The sequence below is a fragment of the Dromaius novaehollandiae genome, chromosome Z (genome assembly GCF_036370855.1).
Source record: "Dromaius novaehollandiae isolate bDroNov1 chromosome Z, bDroNov1.hap1, whole genome shotgun sequence".
Classification (NCBI taxonomy): Eukaryota; Metazoa; Chordata; class Aves; order Casuariiformes; family Dromaiidae; genus Dromaius; species Dromaius novaehollandiae.
The window spans coordinates 21827186-21844896 of record NC_088132.1 but is presented as its reverse complement, the minus strand read 5'-3'; the positions used below and the strand labels follow the sequence as shown (position 1 = coordinate 21844896).

The 17711-nt window shown below is 35.1% G+C and overlaps 1 protein-coding gene across 9 annotated transcripts in view; it reads right to left on the bottom strand.

The window, feature by feature from the left end:
• CNTLN (centlein) overlaps positions 1-17711 on the bottom strand; it is a 201913-nt gene that overhangs the window by 169888 nt on the left and 14314 nt on the right. For 7 of the 9 annotated variants that reach the window (XM_026097850.2, XM_026097854.2, XM_026097853.2 and 4 more), the window contains 2 exons: positions 13610-13698; positions 2444-2528 (listed from right to left, as the gene is read on the bottom strand). In XM_026097850.2, coding sequence (XP_025953635.2) covers positions 2444-2528; positions 13610-13698 — 174 coding nt within the window. The remainder of the gene's footprint in view (positions 1-2443; positions 2529-13609; positions 13699-17711) is intronic. The other 2 variants (XM_064502786.1, XM_064502785.1) reach the window with 1 other exon arrangement.

Here is a 17711-nt window from a genome sequence, read left to right as displayed (position 1 = left end):
TGCTCAGCAGCCACTGAGAAATTACTAGTAAATAGATACCCATCACAAAATTGTTGCAACTGATATCCTTGTGTGATAATTCGAGAGGAAGGGAGAAACAGAGATAAAGTCTGGATAATCTGATCTTCACAGAGATAACAGATTGGCAGATTGCAATATGGAGGCTTGAACTGTTGCTGTCCGTACATTACAGAAGAGAACTTCCATTGCCACTAGTGTCAAAACTGACATCTTCATGAGCAGCATATTTGCAAGTTAATTTCTGAAATAATATCCCTTCTCTTTAGATAAAGAAAGGAAGAACAAATGCAGAATGATAAAATAAATGAGAATGCTCACAGTTTTCTCCCTTAGTACATTATTCTCTATGCCAAATCCAGTCTTGATTACTTGCTGGGTCTAAACCACTAAGAACATTCCAGGAATTCAACTGATCCTCCTATTGTTTCCATCCCCTGGCATCCTGGAAAATGGATGAGGCAAGAAGGGCAGAATGACAGCACCTACTGCCTTCATATAGAGCACCGGCTTTTGGTACTGCATAGTGCCCTTTGCCAACCCCTCAGGAGTCGAAGACCTACTCTGAAGAAGCCTGTGTGAAAGATGGCATTATCCGTGCATTTAAGCTGTCGCTATCACTGAAAGAGTGCCTGCTGTCCCCTCATCAGTTAACTCTTCCAATACTGGCCCAAGCCGTCTCTTCCCCAGTTGCCTTTTTTCCTACATTTTCAGCCCCTCTCCGCCCTTTCAGATAGCAACTGCCTCATTACTTATCAGTTTCTGATTTCTAATCCATTTCAATTTTAGTTTCTACAATTGATCAGAAACGACACAGAGCAAACTCATGGAGAGGCATGGAGAGGTCCAAAAGTTCTCACAGCAAGTAGCCCTTCTCATTATGCACATTGCTTACAAGCTTCATGAACACACTAAGAACAGCAAATACCTTCTTGACAGCTAAGAACAGCAAACAGCTTAGAAATGCAGGAATAATCATGCATAGCTGTTTAATAAAAATTATGTACATATAAGCAGCAGATGCATTATGAATCATACTTACAGCCCTGAGGAGACAGCAACATAAAGAAGCTCCAGCCACTGATTTAATGCAAAATAAAATAAGTGAATAATCTCATTTCAGTGGTGTTTCCAGCCAGGCAGCAAGCGTGTAGGGTTTATTTTGAACAAATCAGAAGTAGGAAAACCCAGTTTACCTGAGATTACATCATTGGTTACAATACTGACCTCATTCCAAGAAAGACTGTAGTAAAGGCAGTCGCAACTGCGAAGAAAAAACTTCTACTTACCAGTCAGCCTTTTGTCCCCATGAACTGCAGGGTTTAGACACTGGAAAGCATACTGGACCTGTCCGTCTTTTTGCTGTCATCCCTGTCATCACTCACCCTCTCTCTCTCTCTCTCTCTCTCTCTCCCCCCTTCTCTCCCACTCCCATCACACTTGGTCCAGCTATGACTTCTTCATATTAACATCCTTAATAATATTGAAAAGGACATTCTCGTCACACCATAATTTTGAGAAAGCAGTCATTTGAGGCTTATGGAGAAAAGAAAGGTGAAATGGCTATTGCTCTCTCCCAGTTATTCAGTACTCATTAGTGCTGGATTTCATCAGCATAATATTTCAAGTCCTATGAAGAATACAAAAGCTTTGACTACTTTTTAAAGAATTATTTTGATTTTCAGAAGTTTAACTTAGGTTCCATCGATTTCATCTTGTTCAATATGTGATTTTTCACTTCATTTTCTACTGATGCAAAGTATTCAGTTTTGCATAAACAGTTCAACAGAGAACACAGATGACATGAGACTTTTTTTAATGTATGATTTTTCAGATTTGTGTTGTTTTTATAGCTTATGCTAACAGTTAACTTACACAATGGTACACATTAATAACACTAAAATACATAGTTATACCTCTTCTATGTTACCATATGTTTAGTCCTCACCCATTCTGGAAATGGGTTATCTCGGCTTGCTGTATTTGCCAGGAGGGCAAATGTGTCCAGAACGCAGGCATGTTAACAACCTAAACCTAATCAGAACTTTCCTAACTTACAATCTACACTAAAAGGGCGGGGGGGGGGGGGGGGGGGGGAAGAGTTGGGGAGGGAGGGGGAGAGCGAGCGAGCAAGCTTTGAACACTCAGCTGAAAATCATCACATCTGGGTCAATCAGTAAACCAGGCAAGCAAGGCATGAGTTGAAATTTTTCATAAAGCTTCATCTAAATGCCTAGAAACCATTTCAGTGAAAGGCCAATTGCTTGAACGACTCCTTTAAGCTTAACTAATACTTCATCAAAAAGTTACTGAATGACCTGTGACTTTCACCTCAAGACACAACAAACTATTTTCACTTTAAGAAACAGATCTAATGCCTTCAATAAAAGTTTTCTTAACTGCTCAATTTAAATATAATACAAACCTGTTCTAGGGTTTCTATTTTGCTGTCTTTGACTTGCAAAATTTCTAATACCTTTCTGTCCTTGACTTCAGCTTTCTGCTTTTCTCTGGAAACAAACAAAAAATAGACACTTTATTAGTCATAATTTGCAGCTAATCATTTGAATTTTTCATGTCCTGATAATGAATGTCATTTTAAAGCACAGAAAATTAAATTATCTGAAGCTGACAGGCCTTGCAGAATTAATCAGGGAGCATATGGCAAGTGACAGCAAATTACATCTGTAAACAGCTAAGACAACTTTATTCTAAAAGAAACAGAAGAGAGAGTCCTTAAAATATAATTTTTAAGCACCTAAAATTATGTCTGTCTTTCTCCCCAAATGTAGAAAGTGTACATGTCTACAGACTGAACAACATGGGTTTTTTTCCCTCATGGTAATAGAGACACTAACTTGTCTGAGTTTGTGAGTCTTACAGTCAATTGCATGGCCTTCCTCTGTCTGAAACAATACTTCTGAAAACCACGGATGATTATTTTATTTCAGTGATGTCCTGCATATAGACAGAATCTAAAACTGGGGGAGGGGGGACAGGGGTGGGGAAGAGGGCTGGGATGTTTCAGTGATGGAGATGACCACAGCCCCTGCTATTTGGTTACTAAACACATGGCTATAATCATATTCATAATACTTTATAGAAAAAAGAACCAGTTGAGGAGTTGTTAGCACTTTATAGAACACCCATCCCAACTCATCTCATCAATGCCCTTTTTCTGAGCTGAGCTTTAAATGCTGATACTTTTAATAGCATCTTTTCTAGGCCAAAAAGCAATATTAAGATGGTGACGCTATGCAGTTTTTTAGCACAAGACAGATTTCCCATCATATTTAACTCTCATTCAAAGTCTGAGAAACATCCTAGTCTCCTCTCAAGAAGTGGCCAAATAGTTAAGGCATTCCCAACACCATAGCTGACAGAGAAGCAGAAACATGCTTTCAGATTATCCCTGCTCTAACCTTACTGCTGAACTTCCATCATGGCTGGACATAAGCTGGCCCTAGAAGCTATGGAACCACATTCATGCAACTTCCACTCCAGCAACATGGAAATATGTCCAAGATAGAAGGGAATGAAAGCGTGCTGCAGTCAAGTTTGTGAATCTGATCGAGAGTAGATAAGGACAAGAATATTTAATTGATTGCAAAAGGCTTGATTTGCAGAAGCAACACAGTATTTTCTAATAGAGACCAAATAAGGGTAATAGATTGGTGTAATTCTTTTTCTCCATTACTATGTATTACTGCATATTATAGCATTATAAGTAGAGATTTTAAAAACTAAACTCTTCTGCTTCTAATGCCCTCATACCATATTTTTTTCAATAAAGTGCTAAAACATAAAGTCTGATATTGAGTAAATAAAGATTTAAATAAAAATGATGTGGAGTTCAAAACAAAAATAGCAAGCATTTCAGAACCCCTGGTGACAAGATCTCATAACAGCGAGCAATACAAATATAACAGCACTAATGCATCATAGTATTACTAGGAAAATTATGTAGTCTAGGAAAAGCCTAAGTGAAAAGACATACATTTAAATTACTTTTAGGTAAGAGGAAAAAAAATTAACAGTTGGATGGACATGAATGATTTTCTTTATGGAAACAGATTTTTTTTAAAAAAAAAAAAAAAAAAAAAAGAGCTGTAGAGTACAGAGAAAAGTGAAACTATAAATATTCAACAAGTATCCCAGAAGATCCTTCACCTTTTCCTTCTGTGCTGTTTATCAAAAACGCTGAAAGATGCTTAACATCTGAACAAAGATAGAAACCTTAACAGAAAAATGCACATCGGATCCTGGCCTCAAAGCATTTGATACCTTGCAATCAGAAGCAGCATTTCAGCAGTTTCCATGATGGCTTAAAATGACACAAGCAATGAAATACCTAGTACAGCCAATCTTTCCATTTTATTCTTAACATCTACTAAAACCGAGCAAAGTAGACTGTAATTACAGAGATCCACACAGATATGAAGTTACCATATGTATTTTGAAAAGTTACACTGTGACATCCTTTGAAGAAAAACATAATGACAAAATAGGGAGGGGAAAAAAGAAAACAGAACAAACAGGTTTCATAATACATGACACAATCAATGCAATTGACCCACACTGAAAAAATAAATTCTAGTAATACATAAACTAGTTTACAGGATTCATGCTTTCAGTTAGGTTTTAAAAATGTTTTTTTGCAAAAGAATTTTTGGTAATAATATAAACTATTTTACCAAAAAGATACCAGACATCTTTGAAAATTAGGAGTTAGTATGAAAAATGTTTTCTGTGAACATATTAATTTTGCAAGTGCTTATCACAGCATTATGTCCATGTTTCTGTAGCAGGTATACCATAGATGATAGGTATCGTCCATTGTCCTGCAACTTAACAATGTCCAACAAAATGTTCCAGTTTAAAAATCTCAGCACTTGTTCATACTTAACTTCTTTGCTCTGTGGTCCATAATGACTATCAACAATTACCCACTCTCAAAGATAACAGTTGCAGTACACAAAACTCAGACATTTTGGGAAGGAGGTCGCTCTCTCCCAGAAGCATGCTACACCATGATCTATCAGATCAAGTGATCGATCAAAGACTGTACAGATTTCTTTCTAAGTTTTCTCAGTTTTTAATTACAATGCGAGAACTTACCAATTTAAGAATAGACACATGCATAACTGCTTTGCTAGATCCAAAATTTTAAAAGCTTCAAAAGACAAAAAGCAAAGCAGGTCTCTACTACAAAATACAATAACATGTAGACATCGTGGTTACAACAAAAAATACATAGATAAGTCCCTTGAATCACTAAATAACATTGTATTCTGCCCTCAAAAGTATCCAGGCTTAACTGATGACTGAAATGCCCTACTCACGCTTTTCTCCTGAACTGCTGCACTCACCTCCCCGTTTTATTTCAACTCTATTTCCTATTCCCCCTTGAAAGTAAATCTTTGCTCTTACCAGTCATTTTAAATCTACCATCCACAATTTCTCTGCTGTTGTATCCCCCGCTCTTCTAACAACTACCTCCTCTCAGAAAGTCAGCTTTTTTCAACACTAAGCCCAATTAAGTACAAATACTGGATAATTAACTAGTCTCTTAACCCAGCCAGGCAATCATCACTTGCAAATTTATTAAACTTGTTTTCTAATGGATTAATTGATCTGAAAACCTGATGGGTCAGGTAGATTTCCCAAAGCAAGCCTCAAAAGACCTCCACAGCTTTCCGTTTTCCTTTTTACTTTAAAAGAGGACATTGGAAGCAAATGAATAAACCAGCAAAAGACCAAAAACCAACCAAAAGAACAAGCTGCTCTGGAGATCTGAAAAGTAGTATGCACAGCCAGTCCTGTGTTTTATCAGTATTCGAGTATTTATGAAGCCTTGTAACTTCAGGACAAGGCTACACCAAACAGGTTTTAAGAATGTGGAGGGAGCCAGACAGAGGAACAGATTTTTATTAACAAGTGAAGCAGAAAAGGTGCCTGTGTATGTAAACATATATGCACATGCAATCCAGTGGTTCAAACTCTTAACTACAGTATTTTCCCTATGCATCAGATGCTTGGTCAAATTCTCCTTTGAACAAAATTGTCAAGGAACAAAGTTTGTAAATACAGATTTACATCAATCACCACAAATGGAAAACTGTGGTAATGCCACCAAAAATAGCTTCTCAAGTTATCACACTTAGCTGAAGAAAAATAAAACCCTAATTAGCAGAATGTAAACACACATCGGATGTTGTCAGAAGCCTAAAGCATAAATTAAAACCTCGCATGGAATTTTATCAGCAGCTCCTCCTGGTGGCATAGGATGACTTCCAAGACTCATTACAAGACAGCTCCGCACAGACCCTCTAGGTACTATGACTGAAGCTTACTGGATCTGCTGTTGTGCCTTAAAATGAGATTTAATATGAACAGCAGTAACCTCCTCCTGCTTTTTAGAAGGGTAGCAAGTATGCAGAAAAATCTTTTACTGATTTTATTAATTCAGCTGTTATGTATTTACAATATATTAAAAAAAGTACACTGGAATATGGAAAAAAAATCCAGGCACTGTCAAGAAGCTGATGATGATCAATGACTGAGACAAACTCCTGTTTAGCTAATTAGAACCACTGATGAGCAATAATGATGTGAGCTAAGAATATTTGCAGACTTCTTTAGGATGAAAAATGGGGTGAAGAGAGGCTGTCAATTTGTACAAGTTTTAAGCTCCAATCAGTTTTCCCATAGGTACTACCTATTTTAAATGTTTAACACAGCTGTATTTAGCCATACAGATTATCTAGATTCAGCTTTCCACAAAAACAAAGAAATGGAGAAAATCTTAACTAATGTTATTTTCTGTGTTATTATCTCTGCTATGTGTTATGCACCAAGACAGGATAATATTTTCTGACGCTTGGCCCACTTTAATGGCTTGTCAAAAATGAAATATTAGGCGATGAGGAAACATTTAACTATGAATGAAGTGTGAAAATAGAATAATCATCATAAAAACCTTAAGATTTTCAAAACCAAATGTTTGGTGAAGTTTAAAATATAGAGATTCCTAAAGTCTTCAGCAAAATCAGTCTAGGAAGGAGGCATTTTGTATCCTACCACAAGATACAAAGGAAAACAAAAGAACATATCACAGATTATATTTTAACAGTATATAACTAAAAAAACCTGCTTCTGGAAAAATTGCTATTTTTGAGGGTTTTTTTTTTTTTTAATTTAAGGGGCTATAGAATTAGAAAGGTTACACAGTATTGGTTTGTATGGTGCAGCATTTAATTTGGTTATTCTCTCTCCTGTTCTTCAATTTTCCAACTGTTTTGCAGACAGACTTGATATAAGTGCATACATTCACTCTTGTTACTAAATGGAAGATGAATCCCACATATACAGAGTGAAGCTGTATAGAAGACACTCTCGTTACTGTAAATATGGCACCAATATCACAGTTTACTATGTGCAGACATATCTCTGTGCTTGCACAGTTCGTGGTTAGCAGAGACAGAGCTTAAGCCTTACGCTTTCAGCTGGAAACTTTACTGTGTTTCTGTGTACCTAGTAAGAAAGGGAGATGAAAACTCAAAGTGAAAAAATTTTCATTTAGTAATGTAGTTTAATTTCATCTCAGACCCCAGAAGTGAAAAAAATGTGTAACACAATGCATTTTTCGATTGATACACATAACTAATTACCAATTCCCCCTTTTTTTAAACTTTTAATACTTACAAATAGTCCTTTTAAGATTTAGACAGATGGGACAGAAAAAAAAAGTCATTTAAATAAATACCACACTTTAAGATAGAAGTAAATTTCCATTGCAAAATTGCATAAGCCTATTTGAGCTTTTTTAAAAAATAATTTAAGGTCTAAGTAGAGAAAAATCATAAAATTCTTATTTCCTTAGCTATCAATTTATTTATAGAGCTGTATTTGCTATCTATTCTACTACATGTATCCTATCTACTCTACTATATGTATCAGAATTGAAAAGCATTATTATAGAAAACTAATTTTTCTTGCATTTTTAGGTTGATTGACTTCAATCACGAGATGATTTACTAAGGTTTCGTATTTTAAGGAATATGCATAAAATGCTATATGTATCTTTACACTAAGTCATACAGAAAATTAAGTGACTTTTTCCTTAATAATTCTGCAAACATTTTTCATCTAAAATACACAAGCCTCTTACAGTGTTCAAAATATCAGCACTTCAGAACAGACTGTTTTAACATCTGCACATCACCAGGGTTTCCCCCAAGGATTTTTAAATGATGCCTGCCTGTGCTGAATAAAGTGCTAACTTGCACCTTGCATTTCAAACTGTGTCCTGAGCAGCCATCCAGTTGGTACAACACCAGCTGAATTCCCAGAGGCCACTGTTCAATCAGGCTTGACTGCAATTATCATGTCAATATTTTGTGCTCCGATATGCAGATATGCACACATGCAAGCTGCATAATACTTTCTTCTCCATGGAATGTTGACTTATGTTCAATGTTCTGAGAATTTTTAATGAAACAGGATATTAAACTTTCATCAACTGTAGACAATCACAATTATTTGACCTTAGATAGAAAGGTTATACCCTTATGCTCTATTATTCTGTCCACTTTATTGAGTGATAATAACTAGGGAGTCCACTTAATTTAAAATTCAGAGTGACAAAATAGTAACAGACCTTTGAAATGTGTTACCTCTTGTTTACTTCTTAGTTCTCTTGTCATTCTGCTTCCTGCTAATTTGGACAAGAGTAAAATGATATGTGCTACAAAAAAGCTGCTACAAGCTATTTATCATCCCTTCAAAAGATGCAAGTTGCAGCTCTTTATTTTTCAATTAACATCAGCAATCTATATTGCTCAAACCTACAGAGCATTCAGTAATCCTTTTGCATAGGAAGTATGTCAATTTTTGTACATCTGCTTATCTTCACTCAGTGAGGAACCTATGACAACCTGATGTTTAACATTTGTTTGACAATCTGCTATGCACAATACAATTACAAGGATGCAGCAAACTGCAGCATAGTAAGTTTCTGTGATTACCATTTCAATAGTTCTTTGGTTATTTCTGATCACTTGCTCTTCAGCCTAGTTTTCTTCCATTTATACATCCTCAGACAGAAATAACTCCCCAGGAATAAGAACAGAATCTGTATGAATGCTGGCACTAGCATTCAGAGTCTCATTGCCTCAACTAGAGTGAGTTTAAGTCTTGCAGGACAACAACAAAATTGGATTTCAGGCATAGAAAACACATATTTAAGGCAAGCCTGCTATGTGTATGTGTTTGCAAGGGTATAATCTAGAACAACACAATTCCCATCTACTAAGTACTTTATCACTGCCACAGTTTGATCACTACTGGATCCAGCTGCATCTCCCTTTCATAAGAAAGACAGTCAGCTAAAAGCCCTAAAGGATAAGTCAGAATCAGCTGATCCTTTCAAGACTTCACATATCAGAACAGTTTTAGGGAGGGTTCTCAAAGTTTACATAAAGGTTTCAGTATCTTTGATAATCTAATCTGAACCCCAAATCTATTTGAGTTTTTACATGAATTTATGAATTTACCTGTAAAAGGAGCTAGAAAGCACCTTTTAATTCATCATCAAAAAATTAGTGTTTCAAAAGGCTTCAGTGAACTAGAAATAGCATGCTCTTTACATAACACTGAGATCAATAGTATTTAAAGTAGCTTGAAAGTATACTAACATGAGATATACTTTTACAGTGGCTTGTTTGAAAATACCTGGAGGCTTTTACATATCCCAAAGGCATTTCTCATTTGCACAGTAAAGATAATTTTTTGTTTATATCTGAATATTAAAATGAGAATACAGTTACAGTTACCAGCAAGAACTGCAAAGACTGCTGAAAAGTAAAATATCATTGGTGTATTATTGGAATTAACAGCACAGCCATAAAAAGGCACAGTTAAAATTTTACAATTTTAGGGCAGGTGAACTTCTATTTTGGGACCATGAAAGCATTTCAAAATAGCAGACAAATAACGGAAACCTACTGTTAATTTCTTACCATCATCCTACCCCAAATTATATCTTTTACATTTTTCTACAATATTTGGTGAAAAAAGGTACTATAAATAATAGTTTCTAATGCTAAAAATATAAGTTACCTAACTGTATGGCTAATACTGCCCTTTCAATTTCTCCCAGTATATGCTGGATAATATTGATAGGCTCATCATCTATGTGATACAGGATACAGGAAAACCTATTCTTTTGTAAATTCCATTATGTTCCAGTAAGTAGCTGCCCTATGAGCTCAGATAATCTCTAATAAAGACAGATAATTTGGCGGACACTGAAAGTTAGTTAGTTACGGAATCTACAGTGGCAAGAACACACTGGAAAATTACATTACGCAAAAATTTGTGCTACCCATGTCACAAAGAGAAACAACAGAAGGTTTACATCCATTTCATCCTATTTGCATCCATTTCAAAAGCTCCTAGTAAGCTGAAGCAAGATGCAAAACCTTATCAGCTTGGGTAGGATTGGGTCAACAGTCACTAATATAGATGACGGGCAAAAAAGTCTCTGAGGAGACTTAAGTTATTTTTTCAGATAACTTTAAGTGTAAATTTTCAATTTGCAGCTGTTGTCCAGGACAACTATGTAGAATGTAGAGACACCTGTTGTGAGCATCACAGATACTACCTGCTGAGTGACCCATTTCAGGAATCATTTTGCTTATAAATGTTTCTTAGTCATCTCATATCGTAATTCTTTAAGTCTGCATGTTTTTGGTAGATCAACAAAGCCAGGAAACTACCAGCTTTATAATTTTCTGGCCAGCAGCAATGCCAAGGTAATAGATTCTCAGGTAATCTAATTAACTTAACTGAACTGAGGTATACTGATTCTGCGCTGGTTCCAAAATTTTTATTTTGTGCTATAAGGCAGGGAACAGGACAAAAAAAATTTCTAAAATAAGAAGTGTAGAAAGCTGAAGGAATGAACAGCTTAGGAAAAGATAAACAGAAAGCTATAGCTGGAAAAGTTAAGATGGACTATATGGAGCTGTAATTTGGAGGTGCAGAAAAGAACATTCATAGGTAAAGCTGGGCTAGAAATCATTTCCAAAGAGGCAATTAGACCCTTCTCAAACAAAAGAAATGAAGTTATATCAATTAAAGAGAAAATTCTCTCTACTTGTACACTAATGTTAGTGCTAATACGATAATAATACACTATTGCTCCATCTGTCAAAATCAAAGCAAACCCAAAGATGTGATTAATAAAATTCATCTACACTGAACGGTTTTTATCCAAACCTATTCCAGGATTCTTTCAGGTAATGACAGCACCTAAAGAGATGCTATGCAAGCAATCTGTTCTTTCTTAATTCCGTAACTCTGAAAAAGGTATGATACAGATGTATAGCCTCGAGTTCACCCAAGCTGTTCTAAAGCATCAGTGTTCTTCTAAAGGAAGAAGGGAGTACATAAAAATTTGGACAAGCACCTGAATATAATTATGTTGTCACGCTTTTACATAAGACTACCAATTACCAGCCTGTCTATATAAAGGCCATACAAGCACACAAATTATGATGTTAATCTTTAACTTCATATGGAATAGACAGTTTTTCTAACTAGATAAGGTAGGTAGAACACTACATTAAGAGAATATCACAAATATTACCTATCACACTAAAAAAAAAATTCAGCTCATTATCATTCTTGTGTGAAACAAGGTGGCATCTAAAAGCCCTGTTTAAACATGGAAGTTCACTGCAACTATAAGGATAATGCATACACAATAACAATTTCTGTTCTAAATTAAGTACAACCTACCTTAAAGCAAAGGAAAACAACCAAGCATAAAAATACTCCTAGTCATGAAGTAGGATAAAAAAAATGAAGACATACTATACCTTATACAGGCATACTAGAGCCCAAGATCATATAAGCCCAAGATCATTTATTACACACAGCTTTTTTTAAAATGTGCTTTCTAACATCTCTGTGTGTGACTGTCTTAAGATCCTGATGATTTTTATATGCAACACCAATAAAATATACTGATAAGCTTGTACATTTCCCATTACAGTACTGTTCTTAATTTATTAAACTATATGTGAATGAGCTAAAATTTTCCACATTGTTCAACTATCTGTATGAATGAGGTTAAGGTAAAGCAGTTTTTAAAATATATTTGTGTATATATATTTATATTTTATAGAGATATAGAAAAATGTATGTATACACACACACACCTGTATTTATTCATTTAAACATTTTTGATGTTTGGAGATGGAAAACTGGTACGACCACCACCGTCCTCATGAAAATATAGATAAATTTCATTACGAAAAAGTCTGTTTCAACATAAAGAAAACACACTCTAGTAGATTCCCCACTTTCTTTTTTTTTAGCACGTTCCCAAACCACAACATGCAAGCAATGTCAAGGTAGTACGTAAACATTGTTCAAAGAGCCAAACTACTTCTCCCTCTGTAGGTGATGTCTTGCTACAGAGTCAGAAGTTATTTGATACCATCACTGGTGACTACATCTGAATTCTCAGGTAACTGCTGTTTTAACACGAGCTTCACATGCTTGCAGCATCTGTTTCTTCCACTGAATATAAATGCTTTAGAACATAAGCTTTAATTACATGATCACATCCTTTTTTTTTTTAGCAAAATTTTCACTGCTTTATGCAATGCAGAAGATGGACAGAAGATGGGACAATACTATGGCAAATGCACTCCAAGCTAAAGAACTGATGCTTTATCTTCAAAAGTTGAAGAATGTTAACTAATCAAGTCGAGAAAGAAAAGAGGTGAACAAACACAAAAAATGCCTTTTGAGTTTAAAGCAGTAAATGGAAACCCAGAAGAACTAGAACCCCTCCGGCTTCTATGACAAGCTTCGTAACTAATCTCGGCAAGCTATTTAAAGCAGTTTTCAAAAGCAAAACCTACATTTTTCTTTAAAGATGAAGAGAAAAGAAAAAAAAACAGGGCAACCTAAGAGATACAATCAAGTGATTAAGGCCTATGCCAGCTACATTATCAACTTACTCACATTTTCCCCTACCTTTGGCCCCCCCAAAAAAGAGTAGTTATATGTAAATATTAACATTCAAAAACTATCAATGACATACTGTGATGATTAATTAATATTTATAGTAATCAGATGCTAATGGATAAATGTCATGAGGAAATTATCATTAATATCCTCTGAGGAATATAATTTAAACTGCGTAGTCAGCTTTTATCTTATGAAGTCTGAGGCTTTGACTTTTTTTAGAGTAAATATACACAATTGAAAAACATAACTGTTATCTGACTTCTTATGAAACTAGAATATTTCATTTACCTCCTTTTGCTTTTTCAGTAGAAGAATCAGAATATGCAGTATGCTTATAATTTGTATGAAGAACTGAATTCAATGCCAGCACAACCACCTCAATGAAAACAGATTTTAAAGCATATTTCAACTTGCACCAAAAAAGGAAACTTACATCAGCTTAAATGTACAAAGCTTACACTTAGCCACTCTTGACAAAATTTAATAACGGAATTTTAGTAACATTATTAAAAAAAATATGCATTTTTCTAAATTAAAAATTACTCACCTTTCCACAATCAAGCTGACAGCTTGTGTAATATCTGGATTTGAGACTTGAAGACGCTTCCACAAAGACCATACAAATTCTTTATCAGCCTTAAAAATAGGAACAAAGACAAAAATACATTACCTGTATGCTATAATGCTATAATGTTCACAAGACAATTATTTGGGGGGGGGGGGGGGGAACCCTTGATTTGATTTTAGTGAGAACCCCAGCAGCAGATTCACATGCTTGTAATTAAAAACATGGAAAACAGTTCTCTTGATTGAGAAAAGTTTTAACCACACAGAATTTTAGAAGGAAGACAAAGACCAAAACCCAACATTAAGAGTATGCAACATGACATAAGGCAGCAGCAGTCAGCATTATACACAAGGCTGCCTTTTGCTGTACTGTTGGTACTTCCGGCAGCACGGTACAATTTCTATTAATGAACAGTGAGTTGGAAATACATGCTTCAAAATTAAGCTTGGGAACTGGTTTTCTCCCCACTAAGAAAAAAAACCCCCAACGTTCTTCAAAATTTAAGAGAAAAATTAAATACTTGAATATTTATCATATGAAGCGCTTCAATTTTACTTTAAAGTAGACAGTATATCAGTCTTCCAGTACACATGCCCAACTAACCTTTATCATACGAAAGCTTCTGAAGAGATTCTTAAATGAGGGCAAGAAAACAATGGTCTTTAAAAATACACACAAGAAAGTCTGTGAAAGTTAAATATCAAGTAAAGGCTTTTGCAGATTTTCTACTATACAGGGGTAAATATTTTGCATGGGAGCATTTTTAAACCAACAGTTACATTACTGGAAGCCCTAATATAGATGCTGTTACATTACAAACAAAAAAACCAGAATCTATACATTACACAAAAATGTTAGATAAAAATCAGCAAAGGATGAAGACAGAATAATAACAAAGCACATGGACATAATCCAGGGACTACACTAAGATCAAATCACAGCCTAACATCAAAGTAGAAATTAATAAGCCAAAGATATCATATTGGCAGCTAGGTCTAGTTAACAGGTAAAAAAAAAAAAAAACATGAGAGAGCAGACTACCATACCTGTTACTAGTTTTTTAATCTTAAGAGATATAACAGGATAGTATATGTTATTGTACAGAGTGTACCAGGGCAATACACGATCTAAAAGGAAAATCACATTATGGCTATCAGTTGCCCAGCCTCCTTTTACTCCTAAAATCTTGGAACCTCACAACTTACTAAGATATCACAGATATCATTAACTCTTCATTAACTACAACCTCATTAAAGTTGGCTAGATAGACAACACAGTATCTCTTCACACAGCTTTATGTCAATCCTCAGTATCATACGAAACAGAAGACATGAGTTACTATCTTCACCTCCAGTGTTCAGTGTGGTCACACATTTCCCACTTAATTTCTCCTTTGCCAACTTCTCATCTTTTATAAATAAGAACAGATTGTTTCTTTTGACACAGTAGTGTGAGTCCATGACTAGAAGCTGCTAAAAGCAACGGCCATGTAAGACACAAAGCAGCCTACAGAACTGCAAGTTTGACAAATCTCACAAGAGCCAATACAACAACTTAGCCACAAGATCATCAAATTAGACTCAGTCTCAGGAGCTGAGGCTGCATTTTCTATTTTTGCTATCCCTTCTTTCCATTTTTGCCTCATAAACTTTGCCTTCTCGGAAGCAATCTGAATGTTAAAAACAGTATCAGTTCCAGCCTATGTCATCCTTAGTGTTTCTGTTTTCTTCAGAACAGTATCTTTGACATGAACTACAAGACCATTTAGCACAGGGTTTCCTCCTCACAAAAACTCTCTAAAGGTAGAGGAAGTTTTTCAAGATTCACCCAGTAGCAAAGTTTTTAAACTATATCTTCATTTATCTTCAGAAGAAAAAAAAGTTACAAATAGTTGCAATGGTGGTTGTCGCTATGGAACTATCAAGACTAAAGTCTTTGCACTCAAAACTATTGAAGACATGATCACAGTAACCTTTTCATTCCCTAGACTAATTTATTTAATCAAGATCAACAGCACAACAGCCAAATTCAAATACTGTATTTGAATCATAGATTCAAAGAACTTCAAAAATAGTGAAGTAAGAAATAGGAAAGATGGTTTTAACTTTTTTTCTCCATGATTTATGAGGAAAGCCTGAAAGACTTTTGGAAAAGTTCTGATATATCCCTTGCAAATTAGAAATCAAGGTCTTTTGTATCTTAAAATTGTATAGAAAATTGAGGCAACGGTGGACTTACGAGAAAACTTAAGAGAAAGGTGCCGAGCAAGTGAGAAAGGCTGTTTTCGCTTTTATGTTTTTAAGAATGACTCCCTCTTTTAAGAATTGCCATTTCTAGTTTTATATTTAGTTGAACCCTTAAATTCCATCAACTTCTTCAACCAAGTGGGAAAGAATCTTCATGGGAGCTTGATGCCTTAACAGCATTTCGCTGCACAACCAAAAAAAATGCACTCAACTATTATGAGAATGCACACCTCTAACCAGTCAGACTGAGTTTCTCATAGTGTTAATAAATAAGTAAATAAAATAAAGACTCTGGCCACAAATATCTTATAATCCAGGACTACTATCTGTTTATGCAAACTGAACTAAAGCACAAAAACATATAAAGACAAAGCAAAAAAGATATACAAGATGAACTAATGGGATTATGGTATACTATGGTCCAAGACAGCATTTATTTTTTGTAGAAAGATCACTCCAAAAATAAGCCACACTTCAAACGTAAGAACTCAAGTGACTTCAAATCAATATTCAAATTTTCATTCAGTTAGAAATAAGTCCTTTCAGCTAGAACTGAAGTTAAAAGACAGACAGTAAGCACCATGTTAATTAAGTTATTGAATTCAGACTAGAAAAGTGGGAATGCAACCTAACAAAAGGAAAAAAAAAAAAAAAGAAAAAAAAGAAAAAAGGTACAATTCCTCACTGAGTGCTATCACCTCAAACCACTTAAGCTCCTAGATTTCTAGCTGTCTAGTCTGAAGAATTAGCAAAAATGTATGCATTTTTCATGTGAGAACGCCAGAAATATAAGCAGGTGCACAGCCCTTAAAAAAGCCTTATCACGCCATTTGAAAAGTAAGTCTATGAAGACCGAATCCTGCATGAGCTAAAGATTCCTTTCAGGGAGAAACAGAATGAAAAATACAGATGTTTTTCAAAATCTCTTGCAGGCTTCCAAAAAGCCTTATGCTGTGTACAGAACAAGGATTCTAAGTACTTTTTTAACATATAAAAACATCTCATATTTACTGCAGGAAACAAGCAAAGAAAAAAAATGAAGCCAAATGAAAACTACACTAAAAAAACAACAATGGGAATGTGATTTCTTTCAAATTATTTAGCAGTCTAAGAAAGTCAGCAGGTCTTAAACTCTAAAGAGCACCACTAAGTAAAAATGTAAGAAGTCTTTGAACCATAATGACGCGATCCAATTATAACTTCAAAATATTTTTTAATTCAGATCTCTTAGATGATAAGCAATATGGAGAGTGGAGCTAGAAGCCCTTGAACAATTTTTACACCTTTAAAACATAATTCACTGTTTATTTTTGCACAGAACTATTTTAAAAACACTAGCAAATAAGTAGTAAGGGTCACGAAGTAACTACAGTACAGAGAAGTCCAAATCTAACAAGTAAACAGCTCATGGTATGGTATTCTACCTACAAATAGTCAAAAATCTTGAGTCAAACAGTCAAAGTTTCTGATGCGGATTTATGAGCTCATGAGCTTTGTTCAGTTTAGTTGTATTTGTTTAAAGATTTGGATTTACGTATGAGCATACTTAGCTTCTCCCTTTACTGTCCTGCATATCAGAACCTAGAAATAGCTTTTGGGTACTCTGTTAAATTTTTTTTTTTTAAATAAAGAGCTGAGATACTTAAGCTTCTGCATGACTCCAAGAAATACATCAAATACCACAAAACTCACTCCAAGCAGTGGAGACTGCCCTGTTTCTTATGCTGGAGGTTCCCACAGGCTCCCGACTCCAGGCTAGGGAACAGCAGAAGGCTTCACAAGAGGAGGGAAGGAGGAGTAACTTTCAGACACATGATTTCTCCATTAAGAAAAAA